The sequence below is a fragment of the Galeopterus variegatus genome, unplaced genomic scaffold (assembly GCF_000696425.1).
Source record: "Galeopterus variegatus unplaced genomic scaffold, G_variegatus-3.0.2 Scaffold933, whole genome shotgun sequence".
NCBI classification, from domain to species: domain Eukaryota; kingdom Metazoa; phylum Chordata; class Mammalia; order Dermoptera; family Cynocephalidae; genus Galeopterus; species Galeopterus variegatus.
The window spans coordinates 373,393-400,971 of NW_007727044.1; the positions used below are offsets into that span (position 1 = coordinate 373,393).

The 27,579-nt window shown below is 35.3% G+C and overlaps 1 protein-coding gene across 1 annotated transcript in view; it reads right to left on the reverse strand.

Annotated features, from left to right (window-relative positions):
- ATF6 (activating transcription factor 6) overlaps positions 1–27,579 on the reverse strand; it is a 204,719-nt gene that overhangs the window by 104,817 nt on the left and 72,323 nt on the right. The window contains exons 10-14 of the mRNA XM_008573560.1: positions 25,841–25,972; positions 21,727–21,840; positions 20,506–20,605; positions 15,121–15,191; positions 11,063–11,177 (exon numbers count right to left, since the gene is read on the reverse strand). Coding sequence (XP_008571782.1) covers positions 11,063–11,177; positions 15,121–15,191; positions 20,506–20,605; positions 21,727–21,840; positions 25,841–25,972 — 532 coding nt within the window. The remainder of the gene's footprint in view (positions 1–11,062; positions 11,178–15,120; positions 15,192–20,505; positions 20,606–21,726; positions 21,841–25,840; positions 25,973–27,579) is intronic.

Below are 27,579 nucleotides of genomic sequence, written 5' to 3' on the forward strand. Positions count from 1 at the left end.
GAAAAACTCTAAGACCTTCTACATAAATTAAAAACAGTTCTATCAACTTATATTTTTAAAACTCCTTAACATTATTAAAAACTAGTTCCTTGTTTAAGATTTAGAATGCTTCTTTTTTTGAATTCAAAATATCTTAACATTTACTTGTATATATTTGGGGGGTACAGTGTGTTGTTTCAATACATGCATATACTGTACAAAGATTCACTTAGGGCAGATAGCATAGTTTTGTACCCGTTAATCCACCACTTCCCCTCCCCACCCACTCCCCTCCCCTCCTAGTATCTGGTAACCATTACTCTACTTCTATGAGAACCCCCACTTTTTTTGGATTCCACAAGAGTGAGATCATGCAGTATTTGTTTTTCTGTGCCTGACTGACTTAATACGATGGTTTCCAGTTCCATCCCTTTTGCTGCAAATGATAGGATATCATTTCTTTTTATGGCTGACTAGTATTCCATTGTGTATACGTACCAAGGGGTTTTTTAATTCCTTTACCCGTTGATGAGCATTTAGGGTGATTCCATCTTTTGGCTACTATGAATAACATTATGATGAACATGGGAGTGTGGGTGTCTTTTTGATATATTGATTTCATTTCTTTTGGGTATATACCTAGTGGTGAGATACCTGAGTCGTAAGGTAGATCTACTGTTATTTCTCTGAGGAACCTCCATACTGTTTTCCACAATGGCTGTACCAATTTACATTCCCACCAACAATGTAAGAGGGTTCCCTTTTCTCTGAATCCTCATCAACATTTGTTATTTTCTGTGTTGATAATAGCCATTCTAAATGGGGTGAGATGATATCTCAGTGTGGTTTTAATTTGCATTTCCCTGATGATTAGTGATTTTGAGCAGTTTTTCATGGGCTTGTTGGCCATTTGTATGTCTTCTTTTGAGAAATGTCTGTTCAGGTCCTTTGCTCATTTTTTAATCAGGTTATTTTTTTTTTTTTTGCTTTTGAGTTGTTTGAGTTCCTTATATATTCTAGATATTAGTCCCTTGTCTGATGTGTAGTTTGCAAACACTTTCTCCCATTCTGCAGGTTGTTTCTTCACTTTGTTGACATTGTTCCTTGCTGTGCAGAAGCTTTTCAGTTTGATGTAGTCCCATCTGAGTATTTTTGTTTTGATTGCCTGTCACTCAAAAAAAGCACTGCCCACTCCCATTTCCCCTATGTTTTCTTTAGCATTTTCCCTATGTTTTCTTCTAGTAGTTTCATAGTTTTGGGTCTTCAATTCAGGCCTTTAATCCATTTTAAGTGATTTTTGTGTACGGTGAGAGATAGGGATCTAGTTTTAATCTTTTACATGTGGATATCAAGTTTTCCCAGCACTATTTATTGAAGAGGCTGTCCTTTCCCCACTGTATATTCTTGGCTCCTTTGTCAAAAATCAGTTGGCTGTAAATAAATGGTTTATTTCTAGGCTCTCTATTCTGTTCCATTGGTCTATTTTTATGCCAGTACCATGCTGTTTTGGTTATTATTGTTTTATAGCATATTTTGAAGTCAAGAAGTGTGATACCTCTAACTTTGTTCTTTTTGTTCAGGATTGCTTTAGCAATATGGGGTCTTCTGTGGTTCCGTACAAATTCCAAGATCATTTTTTCTATTTCTGTGAAGAATGTCATAGGTATTTTGGTTGGGATTGCATTGAATGTGTAGATTGCTTTGGGCAATATAGATATTTTGGTGATGTTAATTCTTCCAACCCAAGAACATGGGATATCTTTCCATTTATTTGTGTCCTCTTTAATTTTTTTTCACCAATGTTTTACAGTTTTCACTGTACAGGTCCTTCGCCTCTTTGGTTAAATTTACTCCTAGGTATTTCATTTTCTTGGAAGCTACTGTGAATGGGATTACTTTCCTGATTTCTTCTTCAGCTATTTCATTACTGGCATATACAAAGGCTATTGATTTTTGTGTGTTAATTTTGTATCCTGCCACTATACTAAATTTATTTATTAGTTCTAGTAATTTTTTGGTAGAGTCTTTAGAGTTTTCTATGTGTATGATCATGTCATCTGCAAACAGGATTAGTCTGACTTCGTTCTTTCCAATTTGGATGCTCTTTATTGCAAAGACTTTTTATGTCTCAGGGAGTACTTTAAATATGATTTTATTTTTTAAGAATCTGGTTTTAATTACATACACTCTCTTATTTTTCTTTGTAGTCCTACTGCAAGTAAACAAACAAAAATTGTTCATCTTTCCCCATGCTCTGCTTTAAACAGGAAAACAATAATACAGATGAGGAACAAACATTGACTTGTTTATTTTCCTTTAGAACATCTGTCAACTACAAAACATAAGTTCTATTCTTACATTCATATGTATATAAATGAACCACAATAGTCTCTATTTATCTTATACTCTACTTTTATATCTCTCCTATCCTTAAAACACACATATACACATCCTTAGTTCTTTTCCCTTTAACTATATCCAAGCTATCTCCCCTCCTTCCCTTCAATGTCAGATTTAACAAACTCAGCATTTAATTTCTTTCACATTATCTCCTGACTCTAGTCTGGATTCTGTTCTAATTACTTTACCATAAATGTAATCTTAACTCAACAATGATTTCTATATTTATACAAGCCAAATGGGTTTTTTTCATTTCTTCATTCTCAGGGAACTCTGTAACATCTGATACTGCTGAACACCTCCTTTTTGAACTCTTCTTCCTTGACCTCCATGTTTTAAAATAAAATAAACAAGTCGATTTTTTTCCTTCCTCTGTACTATACACTTCAAATTCTCCTTCTATATTTCTAATGATTTCCTCTGTGTTTCCTTGCTGGATCTTGTTCCTCCCACACTATTAGTTTAAGTAGCATGTGGCTTGGTTTTCCTCAGGGCTTTGTTTTTGTCTTGTTCTTTTTGGAAAATGAACCTGAAGCAACTCAAAATATGCTTTGAATAGAGAAATCAGTGGAATTAGACTCCAAGCTGACTACTTTGAAAGATATGATATTTGGATATAAAAGTCTTAGAAAGGCAACATAGAAGAATGATCAGAAACATAAACTCTGGAGGCAGACTTTCTAGGTTAAATCCTAGCTCTGCCATTTCCAAACTATGTCACAATGGACAAATTAATTAATCTCTCTGTGCCTCATAGAAGAATGATCAGAAACATAAACTCTGGAGGCAGACTTTCTAGGTTAAATTCTAGCTCTGCCATTTCCAAACTATGTCACAATGGACAAATTAATTAATCTCTCTGTGCCTCAGACTCCCCATCTGTACAACGAGGATAATAACTGTACTAATCCATAGTAATATTATAAGGATTAAAGACTGTTATATTGTGCACATATTAAATAAATTATAAAGCTGCCAGCTAATTAAAAAAAAATCAAACTAATTAATTTATGGGCTTACCTTGTGACTTGACATTTTGTTGTATTTGTTATGGTTGTTTGGTTACTAATTCCACTAGACTGAATTAATTCAGTAACTTCGAAGAGTTTAAAGCAATCTTACAGCTTTCTAAAGACAAGAGTTCACACGCACGCACACACACATGCAGATAAGAAAACTAAGATTCCTGAAGATAGAAGTAAAATGCAAATCTACTCTAACTTTATCATCTTACAGTTAAGTAAATTGAGGATAAGGGACCAAGTGATTTGTCCAAAGTCACACAGCAAATGTCAGTCAGTGGCAAAATTGAGACTACAATGCAGGTTTTAAGGTCTGCACCTATGAGTTGTTTCAAATACATTTTTTCCTCACATATTTATGATGTAAAGAAATATTCTTTCTTAGAATGCTGTTCTGCTTTGGGGAAATATTTTCTTCCCTTACAAAAAAATCTGAAATTTGATGAGAAGGAAACTATTAGAACTTTAAGCTATCAATTATTAAATCCTTTTTTCAGCATAATTTCAGAAGACTTTCAGGAATTATTATATTCCATTGCTACAGATCCATCCACATCAAAGCAGACAATCAATTTTTAAGTTTTTCATTGTTATCCAAAGTACAAAAGTAATTTTAAACATTCATTGAAATAAAATGTCCTCCTTTGTTTCTGCAAACCCCAACTCTAGTAATCTTTTGAACAGCAGGACAAAAAAATAAGGTTAAAGGGCACAAATATACAGCAGTCTGAAGAGTTGACATTTATTTAGGACTTGCACTGCATAGTCTGCAATGCATTACAACAAATCTTCTCAAAGACAAACAAAATGAACAGACTAAATCCCTGCCCAGAGGAATCATGCAACCCAAAAAGGGGAGATTAAACAAATGTATATGAAAAACACATCATAAAATAATAATAATACTAAATAGAGCACACAAATAATGAAAAATTGGAAAATTATTCTGACTCAGATGGATCTGCCCACCATTTTGAAGACTTCAAATTAGTTATGAGTTATGTTGTCTGTGTCATGGCTAATTAGACTATTGAACAATCATTTCTTAAACACACAGGAAGTTGTTTTAGAGTTTGCAATTGAAAAGTCCAAATAATAGAAATGTTTCCTGTATGTTAGCTAGCAATCTGTTATAGAACAAAAGAACAAATGACGAAATCCCCTATAACCACATGAGAGTAACTCATATTTAACAAGGAGTTTGAGATCAAAAGCCTCTGATCTCAACAATCTAGCATGCCATAGACAGAATCCATAACAAAATGCATTTCCACACACAAAAAACACTCTTCTCAAGGAGTAGCTCTAGAGCACCAATAATTAAAATAGCATCTATTTTGGCTAAACTAACCCCTTTTTAAGACACAGCAAACACATTTCTTTTCCAAAATGTTGGGATTTTTTTTTTTTTTTTTTCCCGTTTTAAACAATAACTTTTAATTTTATTGATCAGTGCCACTGAATTCATATTGAAAGAAATTTTGGCTAAACTAACCCCTTTTTAAGACACAGCAAACACATTTCTTTTCCAAAATGTTGGGAATTTCAAATATTGTTTTAAAAAGACACCAGAAACTTTCAAGGCCTATTTTTCTACTCCCTGGTTTGAAAAAATAGCATCTATTTTGGCTAAACTAACCCCTTTTTAAGACACAGCAAACACATTTCTTTTCCAAAATGTTGGGAATTTCAGATATTGTTTTAAAAAGACACCAGAAACTTTCAAGGCCTATTTTTCTACTCCCTGGTTTGAAATCTGAAGCTATATCATAATCTTTCAGACCATTAAGTTATTCTTTAGTATTATAAAAGTGTAACCTAATAAAGTAGTTAATCTACAATCAGGTAATTAACAAAAAGAAATTTTTTGAAGTGTGTAATAACTCTACAGAAATTGCCCAGCAGATTTAGCAACAAAACATGGTTGGTTTTGGAGGGCTACAATAATTTGTTATTTACACATTCTGTAATATATCTAAAAGCACCAGATGCAAAAACAAATAAACAAAAATAAAAAAAAAACAACCAACCAGAATGTAAAGGAAAAAAAAACCACTGTATTAAATTAGAATATCTCAATTATTGTGCTAGTACTAATAGTGCTTACCATTTTTGTGTCCTGAGAGAAGATACTTAACCTTTCTGCCTCAATTTTTTCATCTGTAAAATAGGACTAGGAATACTTATGCTATCATATGGGGTTATGTATATGAAAGAGGTTTGTAAACTATAAAGGTTGTATACGTTAAAGGTGGTAATATTTGCATATAATGAAATGAAATAGAAAATGGATAGTGTTACTGATGTAATCATTAAGGAAACCTAGGTTAAGTGGATACTAAGACAACTCTGCTCTACTTTTTATAATATGCTTGAGACCTGATTAGAATATATTTTAAAGTTAAAAATAATTTTTAAAAAGGAAGGTTTTTAAAAAAGCAAGTATCTTCCCAAACTTATTTATTCACATTTTTTTTTCCAGCTAGAATTTCGCTAAAAGTCCATGAAAGGGGAGATAAGAAAATGGCCAAACTCCAAGATCCATGTGTATGCTCAAGTTGTAGTCTCAGAAACAAAAGAATGAGTTGTATCTTTTTGAAGCAGACTTCGTAAACTAATTTCCTTTGAGTACTAAGATTTCTCTTGCCTCTACAGATTTTATATAAATGTAATTGTTTATATATAATCATTCATATAAATGAAACAAATTTCTAAGACATAAATAATATGCATTAAGAAAAGATGCCATTCTTCATGTATTAAGTATTAATCTAGGTACTAATTTAGGAAATATCATTGCTAATTTGTGAAATTCTTTTTTACGGCCATCCATGGTAATAAACCTTTGGCAAACATTTTGAACAAATAATATCACCACTCAACCTTTTTGTAATAATCAGAGCATTTCTTATAGTTTGTCCAAAGTTTCATGTTTCTGACTCATCCTGCTTGTCTGTACAGATACCAGACACCATTCCTTATCCAAAAAAGAAAGCAGTGATGTCCAAAAATAATCCACTCCAAAATACTCCTACCAAATATTAAAAAATGAGGATGCAAGTACCTTAAAGTTCCATCTATTGATGCAGAAATCTGTTAAACATTTCACCTAGGTGATTTCTTCAGCTCTAAGGCTTAGATTAAAAGACAAGAAATAAAGCTGCTGCATCTCTGGCTAGGGTAACCATAAATGGATAAAAAAGTAATCTCTAACTAAACATTCTGCTGGAATTCAGCATGACTTATGTTACTAGTAAAATAGACTCAAATTTCTTTAAGCAAAACAATGTAAAAATACCCTTAAGTCCCCAGGTGGGGGACATGGGAATAATTACAATTTGTGGTAATGGGCATCCTGATACTATTGATCTGACCATCACATCCTGGGCACAGGTGTTGAAGGTCAGCTTTGTACTCCATGAATATGCACATTCAATAAAATAAAATAAATTAATTCTTTGATTTAAAAAAAATCCTTTAAATAATTAATGAAAAACAATGAACTTTCATCACTGTGACTTCCATCAGTGAATCATACCTAAAACTATTCTGTTAAATGAGTACTGAGTGAAAGGCATTGTGCTAAGTGTCAGGGGAGGTAATAAAAAAAGGCATATGATACTTCCTGCCTTTGAGAGGCTTACAATACAGGTGAGAAGATAAGCCTGTATAATAAAGTGCCAGGGGCCAGCCACAATTATCTTCTCAGAAGAGTGGCCCCAGGCTCTTCTTTCTGCATAAAGTTACCGGCTTACAAAGCAAGAGAATACATTTAATGAAACCAACCCTGTTTCCCTGGCCACACATGAATGGACCACAGGTGATGAGCCAAGGCTGCCACAGAAATTCTTCATAAAAGATGGTGGCCAACTACCCCATCCAATCCTCTTTGTATTTGGAGAGTTTGCATCAGCAATGTGTGAAAAAGACTAAAGTGGAATCACTGGAGCAGCTCTTGAATCAGGAATGACAACAGCTGCTATACCAGTTCTTCATGAGGACTTGTGTACATTCCATCTATGAAGCACAAGCACAGAGGGACTATTTGGCTCCTGAGCCAGTTTCCTGTGTGTCTTCAATTCCCATCTTACAATAAAGAAGTCCCTATTATTTAAGGTTATCCTTACAATCCATGCCATATATATGATACTGTTAATAAATTTTTTGTAAGAGACCAAGAAGGGGTGACATACCCAAATATGGTACCATATCTAGGATACATAAAATGCTTGAAAAGAAAGGGAGAGAGAAAAACATCTCTGAGGCAGGTATATAGTTATAGCTCAAGTTCTCCTGTTACATTACGTATGCATTTGAAACAGATGAAAAGACACTTTTAAGTGTTTAATTTCGATTTGAGAGACAAGCACTGAAAACAGAAAATATAAGAAACAACATCATCTCATTTGAAAAAGAAATATCAAATGAGTGGAGATAATATGGCATAGCCATCTGAATTAGAGAGAACCTGTTCCTAATGGGAAATTGCCCCATGAAGATTAAAAAAAAAAAAAATCCTTTCTCTAGATATTAGGGGATGAGAAAGCAGCATCTAAGAATGATATTTCAATATTTATTGGAATTACTGATAAATTAATATCATTTCCCCATTTTTCTTCTTTTTTTTTTTTTCCTTTTTGTCTTTTTTTCGTGACCGGCAATGGATTGCAACCCTCAGTGTCGCACCCGTACCGGACCGGGACCGGCTACGGGATCGCAACCCCCCGTGTTGCTCCCGCACCTCGCTCAGCCAGTGAGCGGCCGGTCTGTATTTGGGATCCGAACCCTCGGCGGGAGTGCCGCCGCACTTCCCAAGCGGCGCACTGTAGCAGTGCGCCACCGGGCCGGCCCTCCCCATTTTTCTTCTTAATGTTATCTTTTCTCCCCCTTTGGAATCACTTTCTTATCTAACCTTACTTAAGCTTTCCTGGGTATATGTTTCTGTCCCATGCTTTTGAATTAGGTTATATTCTTTAATCTACCCCCTCTCTCCCTAAATAGACTATCATACAAAAGCATTAAGAAAAAATAAACATTAAACTTAACTGGGTTTTTTTCTTATTAATATATTAATTATATCATACTCAAAGTGACCTGGAAGGTTGAGAAAAAGTTATTCCCCACCTCCCACCCTCCAAATCATACTAAAACAAGTCACAGTGAGTGGAAAAAGACAAAATACTTAGAGGAAAACAAGGTATGAATACCTGAAACTAAACAAATAGCAGAATAGCTAGAGCAGAATGTTGTAGGTAAAAACTCTTAAAGGAAAGTCAAAAGAACAGAAGAGGTTCTGAGCCCTTCTTAGGACTATTGGGACCATAAGCATTCTTTCTTGCTGACCTGTAACAGGAAACTCAATAGTTATCCAAGAGTATGTCTGCTTTATCGAAAATAATTTCAGCAGCTCAACTGTAATGAAATTAAAGGTGCAAAAACATGGGGTGTAAGGGAATATAAATTTGGGAGAGTTAGTTCCTTAATCAATGGCTACTTTTACTTTTTAGATATTAAAATATTTTGTTAAATATATGTCCAATTATAAAATAAAACAATATGGCTTGTTTAGTGACTCTGTTATAAATGTCTGGTTCATGTTAAGCAGAAACTTGAGGTTTCTGAACCTAGATGGGAGAAAAAGTCTACATCCTTCTGCACAAGAAATGATGCCACTCCCCTTTTGGATGAAACTGTTAAGAAAATATTTTATATTGAAAGACCGAAAAGAAGACTAAGCATGAGGTAATTCATTACTTCTTACATTTTCATTTTAGCAAGAGCAAAAAGAACAATCCAGGTATTTAAGAACTAAATTCCTGTCCCATGAGTTTATAGTCTTCACGATAAAATTAACTTCCTTGTCCATACTGTAAAACAAAACAAGAAAAAAATGAAAAAGAATGTTGTCTAAATACTGTTTTCTAATTAATTGCAGGTTTATCCTCACTCTTCCTTGATATAAAACACCGAAATGTGATATATTAGTAATTAGGAAATGAAAGATCCAAATAGTATGTGAAAGATAGTCCTAACAATGTTCCTGAACATCAAAGCATCGGTGGGGGGATCGATAATTTTCCGATAGCACTTTTCACAGTAAACTAATGAGAAATAGCACTTTACAGATGTGAGAAATGCAATGCACATATTTTTAAAAAACCATCATTCATCTTCTTTTATAAAAATACAGTCCCTTTAAAGCTAGGATTATTTTCTCTATAAAAATACTTGCTCTCTTCCCTAGATAAACATTGTTAACCATGACTTCAATCCATGGCTTAACAATTGCTGCTTCTAATATACATTATGCTGTTTTGATCAAATAATAGAGTAATTATCATGAACCTCAGAAAAACTATTGGGCAATATGAGTGTAAAAAACATTCTTTTGCAGTAACTTCCATAACATACATTTCAACACATTCATTTTAACACTCATCAGATCTCTTCTTTATAGTGCTGAATCCCATTTTTAAAAGTTTACTTGTTTCCCCACTTTAAACATAACCGTGTCAACAGTAAAGCAAATACTTAGTTCTCATCAGCCAATACAGTTGGAGGCTTGCTGAAACCCTGTTCTCAGCTGCCCCCTTGCTGCTGAAAAGGAACTCTGAGGCTGATGCAGTGTAGAAATACTCATTCATATACCAATTATATCTGAGAGAATAAGGTGAGCACAGGGAATTCTGTGAAAAGGCAGAGATCATGAGACGCCATGGCTAAAGTATTCCAGATCTCCTAATCTATTTGATTAATAACTGAAAATATATGGAACGTTTGATCTCCTTAGTCTTCAAATGCCAAGGTGATAGTGAATGGTAACAATTATCAGAAAACAAATTGTTTATTTTCTTGTTAGTACATAATTATTTCTAATCAACCCCCTAACCCCACCACCACACACACACATTCAAAGAAAAAGAAAAAAAGGCTTAGGATACAAACCACTGAGAAATTCTAACTCATTCATGTGTTCCTGATTTAACATACAGCACTCTAACAGAGATATTCACATGGCAACTCTATGAAGAATATATTTTCATTTTATAGTAGAATGTAAATAGCTACTCATTTTTTCCCATATAGTCTCACACTTGTAACATTCAAAAGTGCTAGTATAAACCTTTACTTCTGCATAAGCTGACTGATTAACACATTCTTCAAAACAAGAGTAAATGATGAAGGACAGAGAAAAGAGGAGTGGAGAGTCTCAAAAACATAGGTCCAGATATCCCATAATTAATATATTAATCAGTCCCATCATTCATCTTAAACCTACACTTCAAAAGTCTATTTCTTAATAACCAAATGGGAATTGGTTATAAAGGCCTAAATAGGAAAAGCCTAAATATAAAATTTTTGTGCTTTCACTTTTTCTTTCGTTCTAAACAAACAGTATGGCCACAGGGATGACAAAAGAATAAAAACCAATAAGTAGTTCATATTTCCTCAATATAAACTCATAGCCTCCATGTTCATCTTCATAATGCTGAACAGCTCAAAGTCAAGCTTGTATTATAGCACTGAGACTGTTCCACTCAATTTATTTTATACTGCTTCCTATCTCTCACATCTTTCTATCTTGTGCAATATTCAGCTCAATGTCTTGTACACAGCAAACACTGAAAAATATTTGCTTTATTCTTCTAAGATGAACTTACCCTTCGAAATGACACAACATAAAATGTGTCTCCCCTTCTGCGGATGGCTTCAAAGAAGTCTTGATAACTTCTGGGAGAAGCATAATAGACTTGCAGCTCATTCCCCGAGTTCCCGCTAAAGTAAGAAAAAGGTGAAGTATTATTAAAGTAAAAAACTTCATGTCCTCCCCAAATACTTCCAATTCTAAGGCTATGTCTGAATTATAAGAATCTCTCTCAACCAAAATATTAGTAGCATTTGTCAGTAATTTTTAAAATTTTTATTTATTTTTATTATTATTTTTTACATTCTAAGATGTGTGGGGAGAGGTGGAGGGGAAAGAGAGAGAGAGGAGGGAGCAGGAGGGAGGAGACAGGAGGGATGAAGGAGGAAGAGGGAGGAGGAGGAGGGAGGAGGGAGGAGGGAAGAAGGAGGAGGAAGGAGGTGGAGGAGGGAGGAAGAGGGAGGAGGGAGGAGGAGGGGGGAAGAGGGAGGGGGAAAAGGGAGGAAGAAGGAGGGAGGAGGAGGGAAATGGGGCTGGTCCATGGGTGGCTCCTTCACTGGACTGGTTGTGGATGGCAGAGGGATGTTGTGGAGGCCCTCGGCACCCCCCCAAACCCGGCTTAGGAACCATGGGGCTTCCGGCAGCAGCTGGGTCATTGTTGGGCTGGATGTGGATGTGCGGGGGGGGGGGGGGAAGGGGGGGTCAGGCAGTAGTTTTTATAATAACACTTTGAAAAGCCCAAAATCAGTATATTTATAAGATCCAATTCACTAAAACTAAAATTCTCATTTCTGAAACATGGCTCTAAAATGTACTAGATGGTCAAGTACATTGCAAAGCCTGTAAAAATAATAAAAGTATCAGAAAATCAATTTCTGCATAGGTTTGCATGCTTTTAAAATTTTTGGTAATAAAAATTAAGTTTGGGGAAAATTTATTTTTCACTACTGTGTCAAATACATGAAAGTCTACTTGCGCATGAGGTTGTGTGAAAGGTGGGAAGAGCTTAGAACTTGGAAACAAACAGATCTGGCTTAGAATTCCTGCTCCACTCCTCACGTGGGTATTCCTAGGGAATCAACCTCTCTGAGCAACTTCAGTTTCCTCATCAATAAAACAATAACCATATAAACTTTGCACGATTGTTATTGGAGTCAGAGATGTTATATATGTAAAGTGCCAAGCATGGGTCCTGTTCCATAGGAGTCACTCAACAATTGCTAGCCATTGATATTAAAAGTACCATGTTAGATGCCATGATAAAATTAAAAACTAAAATTATAATACCTCAAACCACATCATCCCCCAAAAGATAATACTCAAATGGTATTAACATAGTTCTTCATATTTTCAGTGTCTTTTAGTGTTTAGCACAATAAGCCAACATCCAGAAGAGTTAAAAGGATCCTATAATGCTTTTTCTCCAAAAAAAAAAAAAAACTTATATGTATCAATCAAACACTATTAACTTAAGAAAAAAAGATTGACCTAAATGGAAGTTATAAATGAGTCATAAGAACTTCCTTTGAAATAATCCCATTTGCTCATTAGGTCAATTCTGATTAAAGCAGTTTGAATATATAGTCAATTCTTGTTATTTGTGGTAGTTATAGTCTAAAAAGTCACTGAGAACACTCAGTTAGTGAATACTAATCCATTATCCTAGGGGAAATACACGGTTAAGTTCTTGAGAGGCTCTGGAATATTTCTGTCAAACGATCAATATATAATCTTATTTTTTTTTTTTCCTTTTTTTTGTCTTTTTTTTTCGTGTCCGGCAACAGATCGCAACCCTCAGTGTCGCGCCCATACCGGACCGGGACCGGCAACGGGATCGCAACCCTCGGTGCTGCGCCCGCACCTCGCTCAGCCAGTGAGCGGGAACCGGTCTGTATGTGGGATCCGAACCCTCGGCGGGAGCGCCGCCACACTCCCAAGCGGCGCACTGTAGCAGTGCGCCACCGGGCCGGCCCCTATATAATCTTATTTTATGTGTGTTTCTGTTTAAGGACACCTTCTTTAGCATATATTATTCATTCATTAACATTGAACTCACAGCCAACAGCATTGTAACTCATGCCTGAACTAAACTTATCTAACACATGTATTTTCTCCATAAGCCATATCCCAGCCTTCTTGGGCTTAGGAACACTAGACATCACTTTAGCAAAATGCCTTGGGGGCCATTTTAAACAGCAAAATCACCAACAAAAAGCACAAAAATGTGAAAAATATGGCACTAAGTAGACTGTGAAAAGGACCTTGTTTATACTATGAGAGCTGTTCAACCTCACCCGGGAGCATCTATGCATGTTTGCAAATGATCACGAAAGCACTGTAAGTATTGATTTTGGGGTTACAAATAAATTTTAGTGAGCAGGTAGATTAGCAAATACAGAATCTGCAAAAACTAAGGATTGACTAATTCACTAAAAACATTTAAATGAAGAAATACTATGCCGTCATAATCATGCATCAAAAATTTGATATATTATTAAAATGTATAGTGATTCAGTGAAAAATTTTAGTTATCTAAGAATTATTAGTTACTATATAAATATATTTGAATTGCCCATTTCAACAGGAGAATACAATCTCCAGATTCTAAACATTCATGATTGCTGATATGCTGCTCATTGCTATTTAATAGGAATTCTTAGTTAATAGGATAATAAACAAAACAGCTTTCAACTTACATTTTTACTACATATACGTGTGTGTGTGTGTGTGTGTGTGTGTGTATATATATATATATATATATATTTGGGGGGGTTCTTTCTCAGTACCTGGAACCTTGTCTGGCACACAGTAATTCATCAGTAAATGTTAAACTAATATTACATAAATAGTGCACTGAAAATCTGTGGTAGAGCTACCATAGAACCTGAGACTCTCAACTTTCACTTCAGTGATACTACTGTCAATATCATCACATCGTCATTATTTACCATTGGGGGGGCATTTAATATGTGCCAAGTACCATGCTAAGTGCTTTAAATATATTATCTTCTTTAACCTTTATATCAACTCTGTGCAGCCAGAATTTTGTAGATGAGGAAACTTCTTGGGGGGGTTCTTTCTCAGTACCTGGAACCTTGTCTGGCACACAGTAATTCATCAGTAAATGTTAAACTAATATTACATAAATAGTGCACTGAAAATCTGTGGTAGAGCTACCATAGAACCTGAGACTCTCAACTTTCACTTCAGTGATACTACTGTCAATATCATCACATCGTCATTATTTACCATTGGGGGGGCATTTAATATGTGCCAAGTACCATGCTAAGTGCTTTAAATATATTATCTTCTTTAACCTTTATATCAACTCTGTGCAGCCAGAATTTTGTAGATGAGGAAACTTCAATTACATTAACCTGCTTGAGCCCACAGAGCAAGTAAGTGACAGAGTTATGATTTGAACTTTGCCAAACTCTAAAGCTACCATCTTAACCATGACACTATATTGCCTCCCACATCAGCTTTCCTAATAGTTAGATATGTATTAGTGAAGACATTTAAACCTCTAGGTACAGCACTCCCTTTGAAATCTTTTAAAATCTTAAGTAGTATTGTATAGTGAAAAATGCATTTTAAGCCAAATAGCGAGGCTCTGAATTCTGATTGTGCTACTTGGTTCTGTGACTCTAAAAATTACAAAACATAAATGACTTGCCTAGTTTTTTCCTGGGTAAAATACATTTCAAGTTATATGGATTTAAAGATAAAATGCATGTAAAGCATTTGGCAGGACACCTGGCACAGATCACTCAAAATAATATTCTCTTCCCTTAGGCTCATGAAATAGATGCAAATCGAGGACAGGAGAGCTAGATTTTCAGCAAAACTATGACAGAACAGCATTCTGAACAGTACGTAAGAGATTTGGGAGAACTGACCTTTTGAAATTATCTGGCTTTACTCGAACTACTCATAAGTAGTCTATGTTATACAGACTAATATAAAAGTCATAGATGAGAACAAATTTAAGGTAAAAGAGAAGTGTGAATTTCAACTTTACTAAAATACTAGCTATTGTAAATTCCCTGGCCAAGAGCATCCACACTTTCTTACCTGATACTACTAGAAGTTTCTGTGTATTGGACAGCCATGAGCTGAGAATTTGAGCCCTGTTCCAGAGCACCCTGAAAGAGAATAAAAAAGGTTTAATGTCATATGACATTATATGAAGATTTTCCTATACTAACTCATTCTACATTTACATTTACTAAATTTTCACTGAAGTATTCATATAGTTTTTTTCATGAATTCTGGCATATTAAGTTCATATAATTAAACACCAACATAGAAATTAGAACTCTGTAGTCACATGCTGGGTCAAGAGATGTGTCTTATAGAGATTAAGACATTCAAGACACTTCCAATAAAATTTAAAGAAAGAGCCCAAAACCTTAGTAAAAGCACCACAAGTTTTATGATGAAGCCATATAAGTATTACTGGACCTACAACAACTTATGTTTGTCTAAAATAATTATGTTACCAATGAAAAGTTCCTAAGAAGTATGAAAGGTCCATAATGAAGCTAGATCCTATTGTTTACTGAGTTAAATATGCACTATGCCTTCTTATATTCCCTGGCAGCTTTGTAAACTAATCTTCAGAAGTTTTGTAAGGGTATCAGAGTTCAAGCCATATTACCAATTATTATTATGTTAGGAAATGATCTTACAGTTATCCTGTCAAACAGTGGCTTAAATAATTGTTTAATGATCAGACTCTTGGCATTTATTCATTACTGTGTCCATGCATCATCTTTCAGCAAAGCACCTACATGCACTACATGCACTGGGGTGACAAAATTAAATATTTGACTTCTATCTGCCAGAAGCTCAGAGCTTAACTGGGAAGATAGATATATGAAAACAACACAATGTAATACATGCTGAAACAGAAGCATGTACAAAAGGTTAAGGGAGAAAAAAAGAAAACGCAGTTTTATTTGCTGGATGGAACCAGTATACAAAGATGCATATAAGGCTTCCTCCCAACTACTGGCTCTGTAAAAAGTCAAGCATCTTATTTTATAAAAATCGAATGTAGGTCTTACGTATAGTAGGTGTTCAATGTTTGTTAAACAAAAATGAAAAGAGCACCAATAAAATGAAAACACACACAAAAAACTTAATAAAATACTATAATTATTGACATGGTTATCAAGTAAGTAGTAAATAAAACCAAAACTAAATTATAGTTAATTGATAAATATAAGGTTTAAAATGAGCAGATTAAATAACTTGTGAATTTTAAATGTTTTCTGCTACTTTAATACATACGAAATGAACAAAGAAGTATGAAAGAAACCAGATTTCTTTGCCTAATCTCAGAAATGGGTGGGTAGACTTTAAGGAAAGCTGAGTTACAGAGACATTAGGCAGATAGAAATCAGATACGCCATTTACCTAAGATTAACATCAAGAAAAAAAAAAAAAAAAAAGGAACCTCTGAAAAACTGGCCAGGAGCTTTTGCATTTTTAGCTATGTGGATTTAGCAAAAGTCCATAACTGGCAAAAATGTGAGGTAGACATTTACATAGAAATGAGAGGGATATTAAAATCTCCAATTACATCCCAGATTTGTCTGTTTATCCCTTTAGTTCTGTTGCCTTTTGCTTTGCATATTTTGAAGCTTTGTTATTAGTAGCCTACACATTTAGAATTGTTGTCTTCTTGATTAAATGCTCCTTTTATCATTATGAGATTTCCTTGTCTTTTCTTATAATATCCTTTGTTTGGAAGTCTACTTTGTCTGGTTAATATAGCCATGACAGCTCTCCAATGCTTAATGTTTGCATGATATATACATTTTCACCCTTTTATTTTCCATCTGTGTCTTCATATTTAAAATGTAATTTTATACATTTAAATATACATTTATATATAAATTATATACATAACATAAATATATAAAAACCATATACATTTAAATATACATTTAAAAATAGGCCTTTTAAAATGTAATTTTAATTTTAAATATATTTAAAATGTAATTTTAACAAATAAAGATTCATCCCTGTCTTTCTTTTCTCTGTAATAGCTAAGTTCCCATACTTCTGACCATTATCTAAGCTCCCTACAGAAAGATATGCACCCAAAATAGCAGAGAAAGAGATAAGCTTTAGATTAAACCTCAAATCTCCTCCAAATAAACAAAGACTGAAATTAAAACAAAATTATTTTCTTTGCATTAGAATCCCTTTGAGATTAAAGAACACCAAACACCTCTTCCACAGTAATTCTCTATTCATTTATCCAATGGACAGGAAAGAATAACATGACAAATTATATCTAATGATAAGGCAAAGAAAAAAACTCATTTAGGCTAAAAATTTTAACTAATTTTTCATAAAGCCCATTGTACTATCTGTATGGGATTATCTACTGGCAATGATCTATTCCTGCCTCCTGTGCTTTTCCCCTGAATAGCAAAGGATGGAAGGCTGGAAACTATATTATCCAAACTTTTTTGCCATAGGGTTCTGGATATAATTTAGGTTCTGCTAATAAGATGCACTTGTTCCAGATTTGAAAAGGAGAAGGAAGACAGAGTCCATTTTTTCTCTGGCCATGGTGGCAACTGATATGTAGACTTCAGCAGACATGAGTTTTTGTAGTACTGGACTCCGTATTCCAATGTCAGTAAGCAGCTTTGGGACTTTGAGGTACCCATGACATTGGTAATGATTGCCTGCAGTCTCTAAAAGTACTAACAATCAATAAAGTTGCCATAGTAGGTGAATAAAAGGTGTCAGATAGGCCCAGAGAAGCACATAATGAATAATCATAGAATTTCAGAATGTCAGAGCTTGAGCTCATCTAGACTGACCCTCATTATTTTATAGATGAAAACAATGCCATTAATGGTTAAAAGTCCATGTTTTTTGAGATCCGTTTAATGTACTTTTGAACATATCACATACTGCTTCCAATTAAGTCTCCAAATAATCAAATAGTTAAGATGTTTCCATTAGTATGTAAACATGCAAACCTAGTGAAATACTTTCCATCCAAAAATAAAACCTCTTTCTTAATTCCTTTAGCCGCACCATTTCTCTATTCCCATTTTTGGGGATCACCCTGAAATAATTTTCTCCATTTCCTCATCTATTATTACTTCCCTGAATCTACTTCAGTCACGCTTTTGTCATCACCACTCTAATGTAACAACTTTCATCAAAGTCACTGACAAATTTTTGTGGTCAATTCAAATGGTAATTTCTTAGTACTCATCTTAATCAATATCTCTTAGCCTCTATAATGGTTAATCATATCCCCTTTCTTTAAAAACTTTTTTTGCTTGGGTTTTGGGACACCACTATCCTACATTTTCTCCTGTCTTACTGGCCAGCAATGCCTCTTCCTTTTTATGTTCTGATTCTTTTTTCTCTTTCAGCCTGTAATGTTGAAGTTGACCCAGGGCTCAGTTCATCACTCTCTTTTCTTTCCTCTTTAGTTCTTCCCTAGGAGATATCATTCCAAATTAGACTTCCAATCTCAACCTCTCTCCTAAACACCAGACCTAGATATTTGATTATCCACCGACTTCTCTACTTGAATGTATAGTAGCCATGTCAGACTTAACATGTCTAAAACTCTTGATTTCTGCCTCTAACTCCTCCTTCCGTGGTCTTGGTCTGAGTAGATGGCATCACCATTCATCTAGTACCTAAGGCACAGGAATTTATCATTAATTCCTTTTCATTTAAATCAACAATTTCTATCAGCTCTACTTTCAAAATATATTTGGCATCCAAGTACTTTTCTCCACCTTCACATCTACCACACTGGAATGAGCCACAATGATCTCTCGCCTACACTACTGAAATGGATTCTTAACTGGTCTCTACTTCCACTCAAGCTCCCTGCCATAGTCTACTTTGTGTAGCAGCTAGAGTGATCTTTTAAAAATATAAATCAGATCAAGTCACTCCTCTGCTTAAACCTTTCAATGGGGTGTCCTCACACCTAAGATAAAATCCAAAGTTTTCACCATAGCCTCTGAAGTTCACAATGATCTCACCTCTGCTGCTTCATCTCCCCTCAGTCACTGCATTCCAGCCCTACTCAACTTCTTGATGTTCCTCACATATGCAAACTGTTGCCTCCCGAGTGTCTTGACATTTGCTGGACCTTTGATCTGGAAGCTCTTTCCCCAGATTTTCCCCAAAATCTTTACATTGTTTACTGTGTAATTTTCCGCCTATGGGAAAAGGAATGCTCTCACCAAACTCTTTTCTTCTTCCTGAGCACACAGGAATACTACATGTTCCCAGTCTCCCTTGTAGTATGTTAGACAAAATGACAGCGTTTTAGCCAACTAAACATTGGTAAAGTCCAGGCTTGATCCCTGAAATATTTTGCGTAACCTTCCACGCTCTCTCTTCCCTAACACCCAAAGCTAAAAGCAAAGGATTTCAAGTTGGTGGGGCTACACAGCACCTTAGTCACTGCTCGGAGGAAAGCCATCCTAGAGAGCTATGTCAGACTTTGTGTGAGTGAGAAATTTTTATTCAATTAAGCTATGAGATTTGTAGGCTTTTATACCAACTCGCACTATTTACTTTGACACCTTCTTAAAGTGGAACTTCTTCAGAGAAGCCTTCTCTGGCCACGCGATCTAAAATAGCCACTCATTCCGCCTACCCTTTTTTATTTTCCTTTAAAGAACTTATCTCTAATTTTTACTGTATTTGTACATTTATTTACTTGTTTATTGTTTAGCTCTCACTAGAATGTAAGTGCCATGAAAGTAGGGACTTTATCATGTTCATGATTGTATTCCCAGAGTCTAGAACAGTCCCTGTCTCATTATCACTATCACAGGTAATGTTTGTTGGGAACTTACAGTGTGTCAGTTGCTAGTCTAAGTGCTTCAGAAGTAGTAACAAATACTTGATGAATGATGGAATGACTATAAATGGTGCTTTGTGGTAAACAACATCAAGACAGAAGCCCTACTAAATAGGTACTAAGTAAGAGCTGTCATTAAACTACAGTGGTACATGTCTAAATTCAGAAATGCCCCCGATGTATGTGCCTGTACTTCCAAACTGCCCCAGGTTTCAACACCCTCATTTTGAAAAGCTTTAAGAAGAGATGAGATAAACAGTAATATTTACTATACTATTTGTGCCAAAAACATTTGATATAGATATCCATGCACAGAAACTCCTGGCTCGAAAGCAAATTTGAAGGAGAGAGCAGGAAATACCTCCATGCCTGAGCAGGAAATACTAGTGCTATGAAACCTAAACTAGGGCTATAAAACCTGGGAGGAGGGCTTCAGTGGCAATAACAGCTACATCAGAAGCTGTATCAGAAGCAAGTGGTAAGCATCTAAAGCTCAAGCTTCCCAAATCTTTATGGAAGACAGCAACCCAGTTGGGGTAAGCCTTCCCACAAATATGCCAACCATTGTTCAAAGACAAGCAGAAACAAACCTGAAGAATGCCGGTTTTCTGTTGATTATTCGTCATTCTTCTCGACTTGGTCCTTTCCACTTCGTGTCTATGAACCCACCCTCGAAGTTCATGATTTAACCTATAAAATAGCTTAATTAATTAAACATATTTCATATAAATGAATGACTCACCTCTTGGTTAATTTAATCATTCTATAGGTTCTATAGAGTATTCACTCTAAGTGCCTGATAACCCAATATTGCTTTTTGATTTAAAAAGCTAAGACACTTAATATTTTTAATAAGGCATGCATTTTATATGGTAGCCTCCTCAATCATGAGTTCCAAATTCAGAGAAAACCATATCTGTCTACCTGCCAAATATAAATATGGCATGCAAAGGTTTTCCCACAAAAAAAGTATTTCCTGTTTCTGCTCTTGGACTATGTACACACAAACATCTGAGACACTGGAGAGAACTTAACAAGTCATAGGACTCCTAAAAACAAATAGATGCATTAAAGCCTTTGAAAATCAGGCTGCCCCAGTGGGGGGAAAATCAAATTTTTCAACACTGGCTATAAAAAAATGACTAGTTCAAATGCAATTTCCCCTTATTTTGCTTATTGTTTTTTTGGCAGCTGGCCTGTATGGGGATCCAAACCCTTGACCTTGGTGTTACCAGCACTACGATCTAACCAACGGTATTTTGCTTACCTTTTAGAGCAGTTGTGAAGACACTAGACTATGCTTACTTAACTGTAGTTGATCACTACTTATCACAAAAACCCAAAAACTGAGGCAGTTTTGAGGTTCAAGAACAGGGTCCAAAATCAAAGAAAAAAATTTAAGGGAAAAGTTGATAAGGAAGGGCACACTAATGGGAAAATATCCCCAAATCACATAACCTCAAATTATTATCTTCCTTATTTAAAAAAGGTACCTTGCACCTTCTGCTATGACTGTTACCATCTACAAACATAACACCTGCCCTGAATTTTTTTTATTAATTCCATTCTTTAATTTTCAAATAAGACATATTTAAGTATGCAACCATCACATGAAATAGACCTGTCACCATCTCTATTAGGTTGGTGGGGAAAACAGACAACTGATACACCTATGGTTATACAACAAACAATTCAGAGACTCTCTCAGCCACTTAGTTAATCTGAACAAATACTTTTCTAACTTCCAAAGACTTTTCTAGCTAAACATGGGAACACACTCAGATATTTCTGCAACAATCTACAACACTTACCTGAGAGTTTCTGTTGTATTAATCAGGGGTTGACAAGGTGGTGGAGGAATATAAAGTAGTGGTTCATCAGTTAGCACCATCAGCGCTTTGTCATTTGAAACTGAATGATCATATCTGAAACATACATGCACAAAATTTTTTTCCTCGCATCTTAAATTCTTAAGAAAGAGTTTGCTATAAGAAAATCATTGCTGGGCCGGCCCGTGGCTCACTCGGGAGAGTGAGGTGCTGATAACACCAAGGCCCTGGGTTCGGATCCCATATAGGGATGGCCGGTTCGCTCACTGGCTGAGCGTGGTGCTGACAACACCAAGTCAAGGGTTAAGATCCCCTTACCGGTCATCTTTATATGGGGAAAAAAAAAAAAAAAGAAAATCATTGCTGGGCCGGCCCGTGGCTCACTCGGGAGAGTGAGGTGCTGATAACACCAAGGCCCTGGGTTCGGATCCCATATAGGGATGGCCGGTTCGCTCACTGGCTGAGCGTGGTGCTGACAACACCAAGTCAAGGGTTAAGATCCCCTTACCGGTCATCTTTATATGGGGAAAAAAAAAAAAAAAGAAAATCATTGCTAATATTAACTTTTCATGGAAATAAAAATATAGCAAATAGAACATACTGTAAGATAGAAGTAAATATAATAGAAAAGGAGGGATTTTCTACAGAGATGCCATGGTAATTCACATTTATCTAGCCACCATTTATTGAGCAATTAACACGTACCAGAAATAAGGGATGCAATGTTAACACATAGTTCATGTCTTCAATGAGCTCAATGCATACACAGTACTGCTTGAACAGAGGAGGTGACACAGTAATGGAGGAAAGACCAACTGGTTGATAGGAAAGACAGTATATGTGACCAGGACTAAAGTTTTATGGTCATTCACAATTCTGAGATAACAAAACTGAATAGTCTCCCTAAAACTGTGTGGTAGGGGTAGGGTGAGACATAAAAAATTTGGCAGGAAAAAAGTGAAAGAGTGGAAAGGCTGAATCATGGAGGACTCTGAATCACTTATACAATGCCAGGGGGACATTAATCAGTTACTCTATTAGCTTCAAAAAATATACTTCCCTAACCGTCACACTGATCTATATTATGTGAATTCAAAACCAAGGTGTGATGTTGGGAATAAAACCTGGACTGAAAATCAGAATTTGAGCTGGGGACACTATTGCTATTTATTCTCTTCAGCCTGCTATTTTAATCTCTCTCACTAAGAAATCTTACTCACAGATCTGTCCTGAATTTCTTTATATAGGATGTTCTGGATTTACAAAACTAGATATGCTAAAGTCCCCAAAGAAAAAAATGTAAATACATAAAATTGAACACGGTGAGATTCACACTTTTTATTTATTCATTAAACAAATATTTGCTGAATACTAATTGTGTGCCAGTTACTGTGCCAGGTGCTGGGAATCCAACAGAGAACAAGAAAAACTAAGATTCTATCGTGAAAGACCTTAATGGGGAATATCGGCCAATACCAGAAAACGAACACATATAATAAATCCAAACTTGATAAGTGTTATGAAAGAAACAAACACATAGCTGAAATAGAAAAGCAATGGCAGTACCTACTTTAGATAAAATGGTCTGCGAAGGAGAAGGTATTTATGTCAAAGCCTAGACGATAAGAAGCCAAACCTATAAAAACTGGGGTAGAATTCTTGGTAAAGGCAGACTCAAGGAACTTAAAGAAGACCAACAGCTGAAGAGTTGTGAAGAAGTTGGGGGCCAAGGGGTGGGCATTAAGATGAGGTTGGAAAGACAGAGACCACATCATAATAAGGAATTATTAAATGTAATGAGAAGTCACAAAAGTGTTTGAAGTAGAGAAGTGATATATTTCAATTTACATTTATACTTTGTCATCAAAAATGGATTCAATGGAGGGAAGAGGGGAGCTGGAAGACCAGTTAGGAGAAAGCTACAGCAATCCAGGAAAGAACTGACAATAGCATGAACTAGGTATGTGGCAGTAGAGAAGGAAAGAACTGGATCAACTCAAGACAATTTTTGGAAAGAATATCAACAGCACTTTTTGAAAGAGAGGAATCAGAGTTTCTATCTTAAGCAACAGAAATGAGAAAGACTGGTAGAAAACTAGTAGGAGATAAACCAGAGAGAGGAACTGAGTTCCACTGTGCACATGTTAAGTTTAAAATGTTAAAATAGAGATGTCAAGGAGATTCAGAAGAGAAGTCTGGACTGGAAACATTATTTAAGAGTTGTCAGGATGTATAGCTATGGGTTGTGTGCTAAATTACGGATGTCATCTAGGCAGAAAGAAAACAAAAAAGTTCACAGTTCTAAATCTCGAGATTTGGATAGAGGAGGAGCCCACAAAGTAGACTGTGAAGCAGCAGTGAGGAATAAAAAAGGAAAACTAAAAACTGTAGCAACACAAAAGGAAAGTCTTTCAAGGGAGTGATCCACACAGCCAAATGCTGAGGAAAGGTCAAGTAAGAAGAACAAGACAGAAGTTTCCACTGAATTTGGCAACACTGAAATCACTGGCCCCCTTGACAAAAATAATTTTGGCAGAGTGGAAAACTAACTTCAAGATAAAAGCTAGAAACTTGCCACACACAAGAGAAAAAAGCAATAGCCAAGTACATATAGAGCATTCTTCCTTGCAACTTGCACAGGGAACACTCTTGATGACCTCTCTTCTGGCTGTTAGGGTTAAGTAAGGTTAAGTTGTTTGTAATAAAACAGAGATGTTAGCATGCAGGTAATGACTGCATACACAAAAGAGATCAGCCTAAAATTAAGTTTGAAGGGAGAAGAAAAAAAAATCTATCTTGTGTTTGTAAACAAACACTTTTCTGAATGCCTATGAGAGAAGGCTGCTTGACACACTAAAAAAAATCAAGAACAAAGACCTGTCACCTATATAACTATTTTAAAAATCATGCTTGCCTACTTACAAAAATACAAATGTTGTTGTCTCTCAGAAAAGTCAAAAACTGCTTTTGAAAATATATTTCTGATTTATAATTTTCTTTCCATGTGATAAACTCTAGTAATGATTTCTACATATCTGTGCTGACTGGCTTTGTTCTATTAGCCAAAAATATTCCTTGGAAAAGAAAAAAGAAATGTCTAACAGGAGAAATACCAAGAAAGGGACTGGGTGGAGTTAAAGGAGAAAGGAAAGGGAGAATCTAAGCCAACACATCCAATCTGGAGACAATTAGACCCAAGCTAACCCAGAAATGGTTAGAATTCTAGGCTGCTTACAAACCATTCTATATCAATTTTAAAAATTTCAGCAAATATATCACTAAAGTAAAGGACAATACTAGGGAGTTAGAATTAATGAGAATTCATGAAATAAAGACAGGTTCTGGCTGATGCCTTACACCTACGATGACCATCCTTTCCCGTTTATCCAAGATAGTCCAGATTCATGCCTGATGTCCTGATATCATGATGACCAGCACAACCTTTCCTTCTTAAAAGTGCCCCAGTTGGGTTGACAAATTATATGGTCATATTATTTATATAACACACACTTCCACTGTGCCCTTCTTCTAGTTAATAATACAGAAATTGTATTTTCATACAATTATAAATCTTTTGCTATTGACAAGCAATATGGAAATTTACCAAGTCAGTATTAAATTGTAGCAATGTAGGGATTCAGCAAAGATAAAAAAAAATAATAAGTATAAATGATTTTAACTAATGACTGCAAACAGGCTCAACCATATCATTTCACCACACCATATCCATCCACAGATGATATAGTAACAAATAATAGATACATTATACTTACAAACACGATAGATAAAATTACTGTATTAAAGACACTATTACAATACAATGTGTATACATTGTGCTTCAATCTGTATATTAATGCACACAAACTGAGATTTTAAGATCACATCTCTATAAGAATTCTAAAAGTGGGAAAGTTTTCAAAGTAAATTTATTCTTAGAATTGATCTTAAAAGTAAAACTTATTAGTGGCCTCAGTAATTTGTTTTCTCTAGTAGTTAAAACTGTATATGAAAAATTTAGATGTAAAGTTATACTGGAGAATTGCTCTATTTCTGTTTCATTACATCAATTTAGACTAATAGATACATGCTATTTAACCTGTAACTGTTTTTCTGGATGATGCCATCTGATGTGTCTTGCACCTCTTTAGCAGAAAATTCTAGAAGATGCCTCCTTTGATTTGCAGGGCTCACGCTAGGGTTCATTCTCCTGGAATCCTGTTCCAGCATGCTGAAAAATAAAAAGTGTGGAAGCAATAGTTGAAATAAAAATACGTCACACATATGCATGCTACATGCAATTGTGAAGCAAACCATAATTCTATTGTAGATCCACGCACAGAGCGAAAATGCTGGGCATAGAAGCAAGTCAAAACAATGTATTGATGTGTTCAAATTCCTAGCCTGGCGTCTTGTACATATCAAAAACAAAGTAACTTTTATAAGTATAAAAGCACCTTATTTATAAACTCTTTAAACAAAAGCAGTGTTCTGTACACTTAAAAGACCCTATAACTACATCATATACGTATATAAAGTAGAAATGAATACAACACATATATAAACAAATTTTAAACTCAGATAACTGAAATAAGAATTCCTCCCATATGCTGCAAACTGATCTTTTCATTGAGGAAATACTTCAAATGAAATAGGATTCTTCTCTTTCTCAATGGCCAAATTTATTAGCCTTTCACAGTTCCAGAAGGCAGGCTATCAAATAAACTAACAAAAAAAAAAATTTTTTTTTAAATACTTCTATTTTTATTTATATGAAAAAATTTCCATTTACTGCTTTCTACCCACCCTCCCTAATACCATTCTTCAATATATATCCTCTTGATAGGCATAAGTATTTGGGAAAACAACAACAAATATGTATGGACACACATATATATGTGTCTGTATAAATATACAAACACATATATATCTGTACATACATTTATGTGTGTGTGTATATATATAAAGCAAATACTGTAATAGTTATTTAACATTTTTAACTCATTAATCATGTGCTTAGGAACCTGGCTTATCAATAAGATTTTGTGTGTGTGTTTTACTTTATGATGCCATGCACATAATTTACACTAGTCATAACCTTCTCGAAATGTAGCACAAAGAGAATCTCTATAGGGAAGCACAGGAGAGTCTATTTAAAGGGATGAAGTGGGGAAAAAAAAGTACGGCTGATGAAAAGGGCAGTTAAGGGCCCTGTGGTTCTAAAAGAAAAGGAGTTCTCTGGGATAAAGTAGTTTGCCTCCAAATCTGGGAAAGCAGTGTTGGGGAAAACAGAAAGCAGATATATCTGTCTAGAATCTTTATCTGATCTCTTACTATATCTCCCATTCTCCTCAATTCTTTGCCCCTAGATATCACTGCAACCCATTGATGGTTCTCATAGAACATGCTGTGGCACTTTGGCATACTTTTCTCTTCAAAGGTGTATGGCCAAATTATGGCCATTGCATAAAATTTAATTTTGCTACAACCGCGGCTACATTTTTTAAGACTGAATGCTTACCTGAGTGGTCACATGACAGTATAAACCTTGCTGCAAAGAGGCCTAGTGGAATGTCTAACTAAACTTAGGAAAAGTTACCTTGGTGAGTGTTTAAGGAAACATGAGAGAAGCAGTAAATAATAATTTTGGAGAGAAGCCAAATGAAGAGTGTGATAACTATGGAATTTTATTTTTTCTTTTTGAAACTTACTTTTTAAAAAGTTTTTACTTTTTGGGCCAGCCCCATGGCTCACTCGGGAGAGTGTGGTACTGATAACACCAAGGCCATGGGTTCGGATCCTATATAGGGATGGCCGGTACGCTCGCTGGCTGAGCAT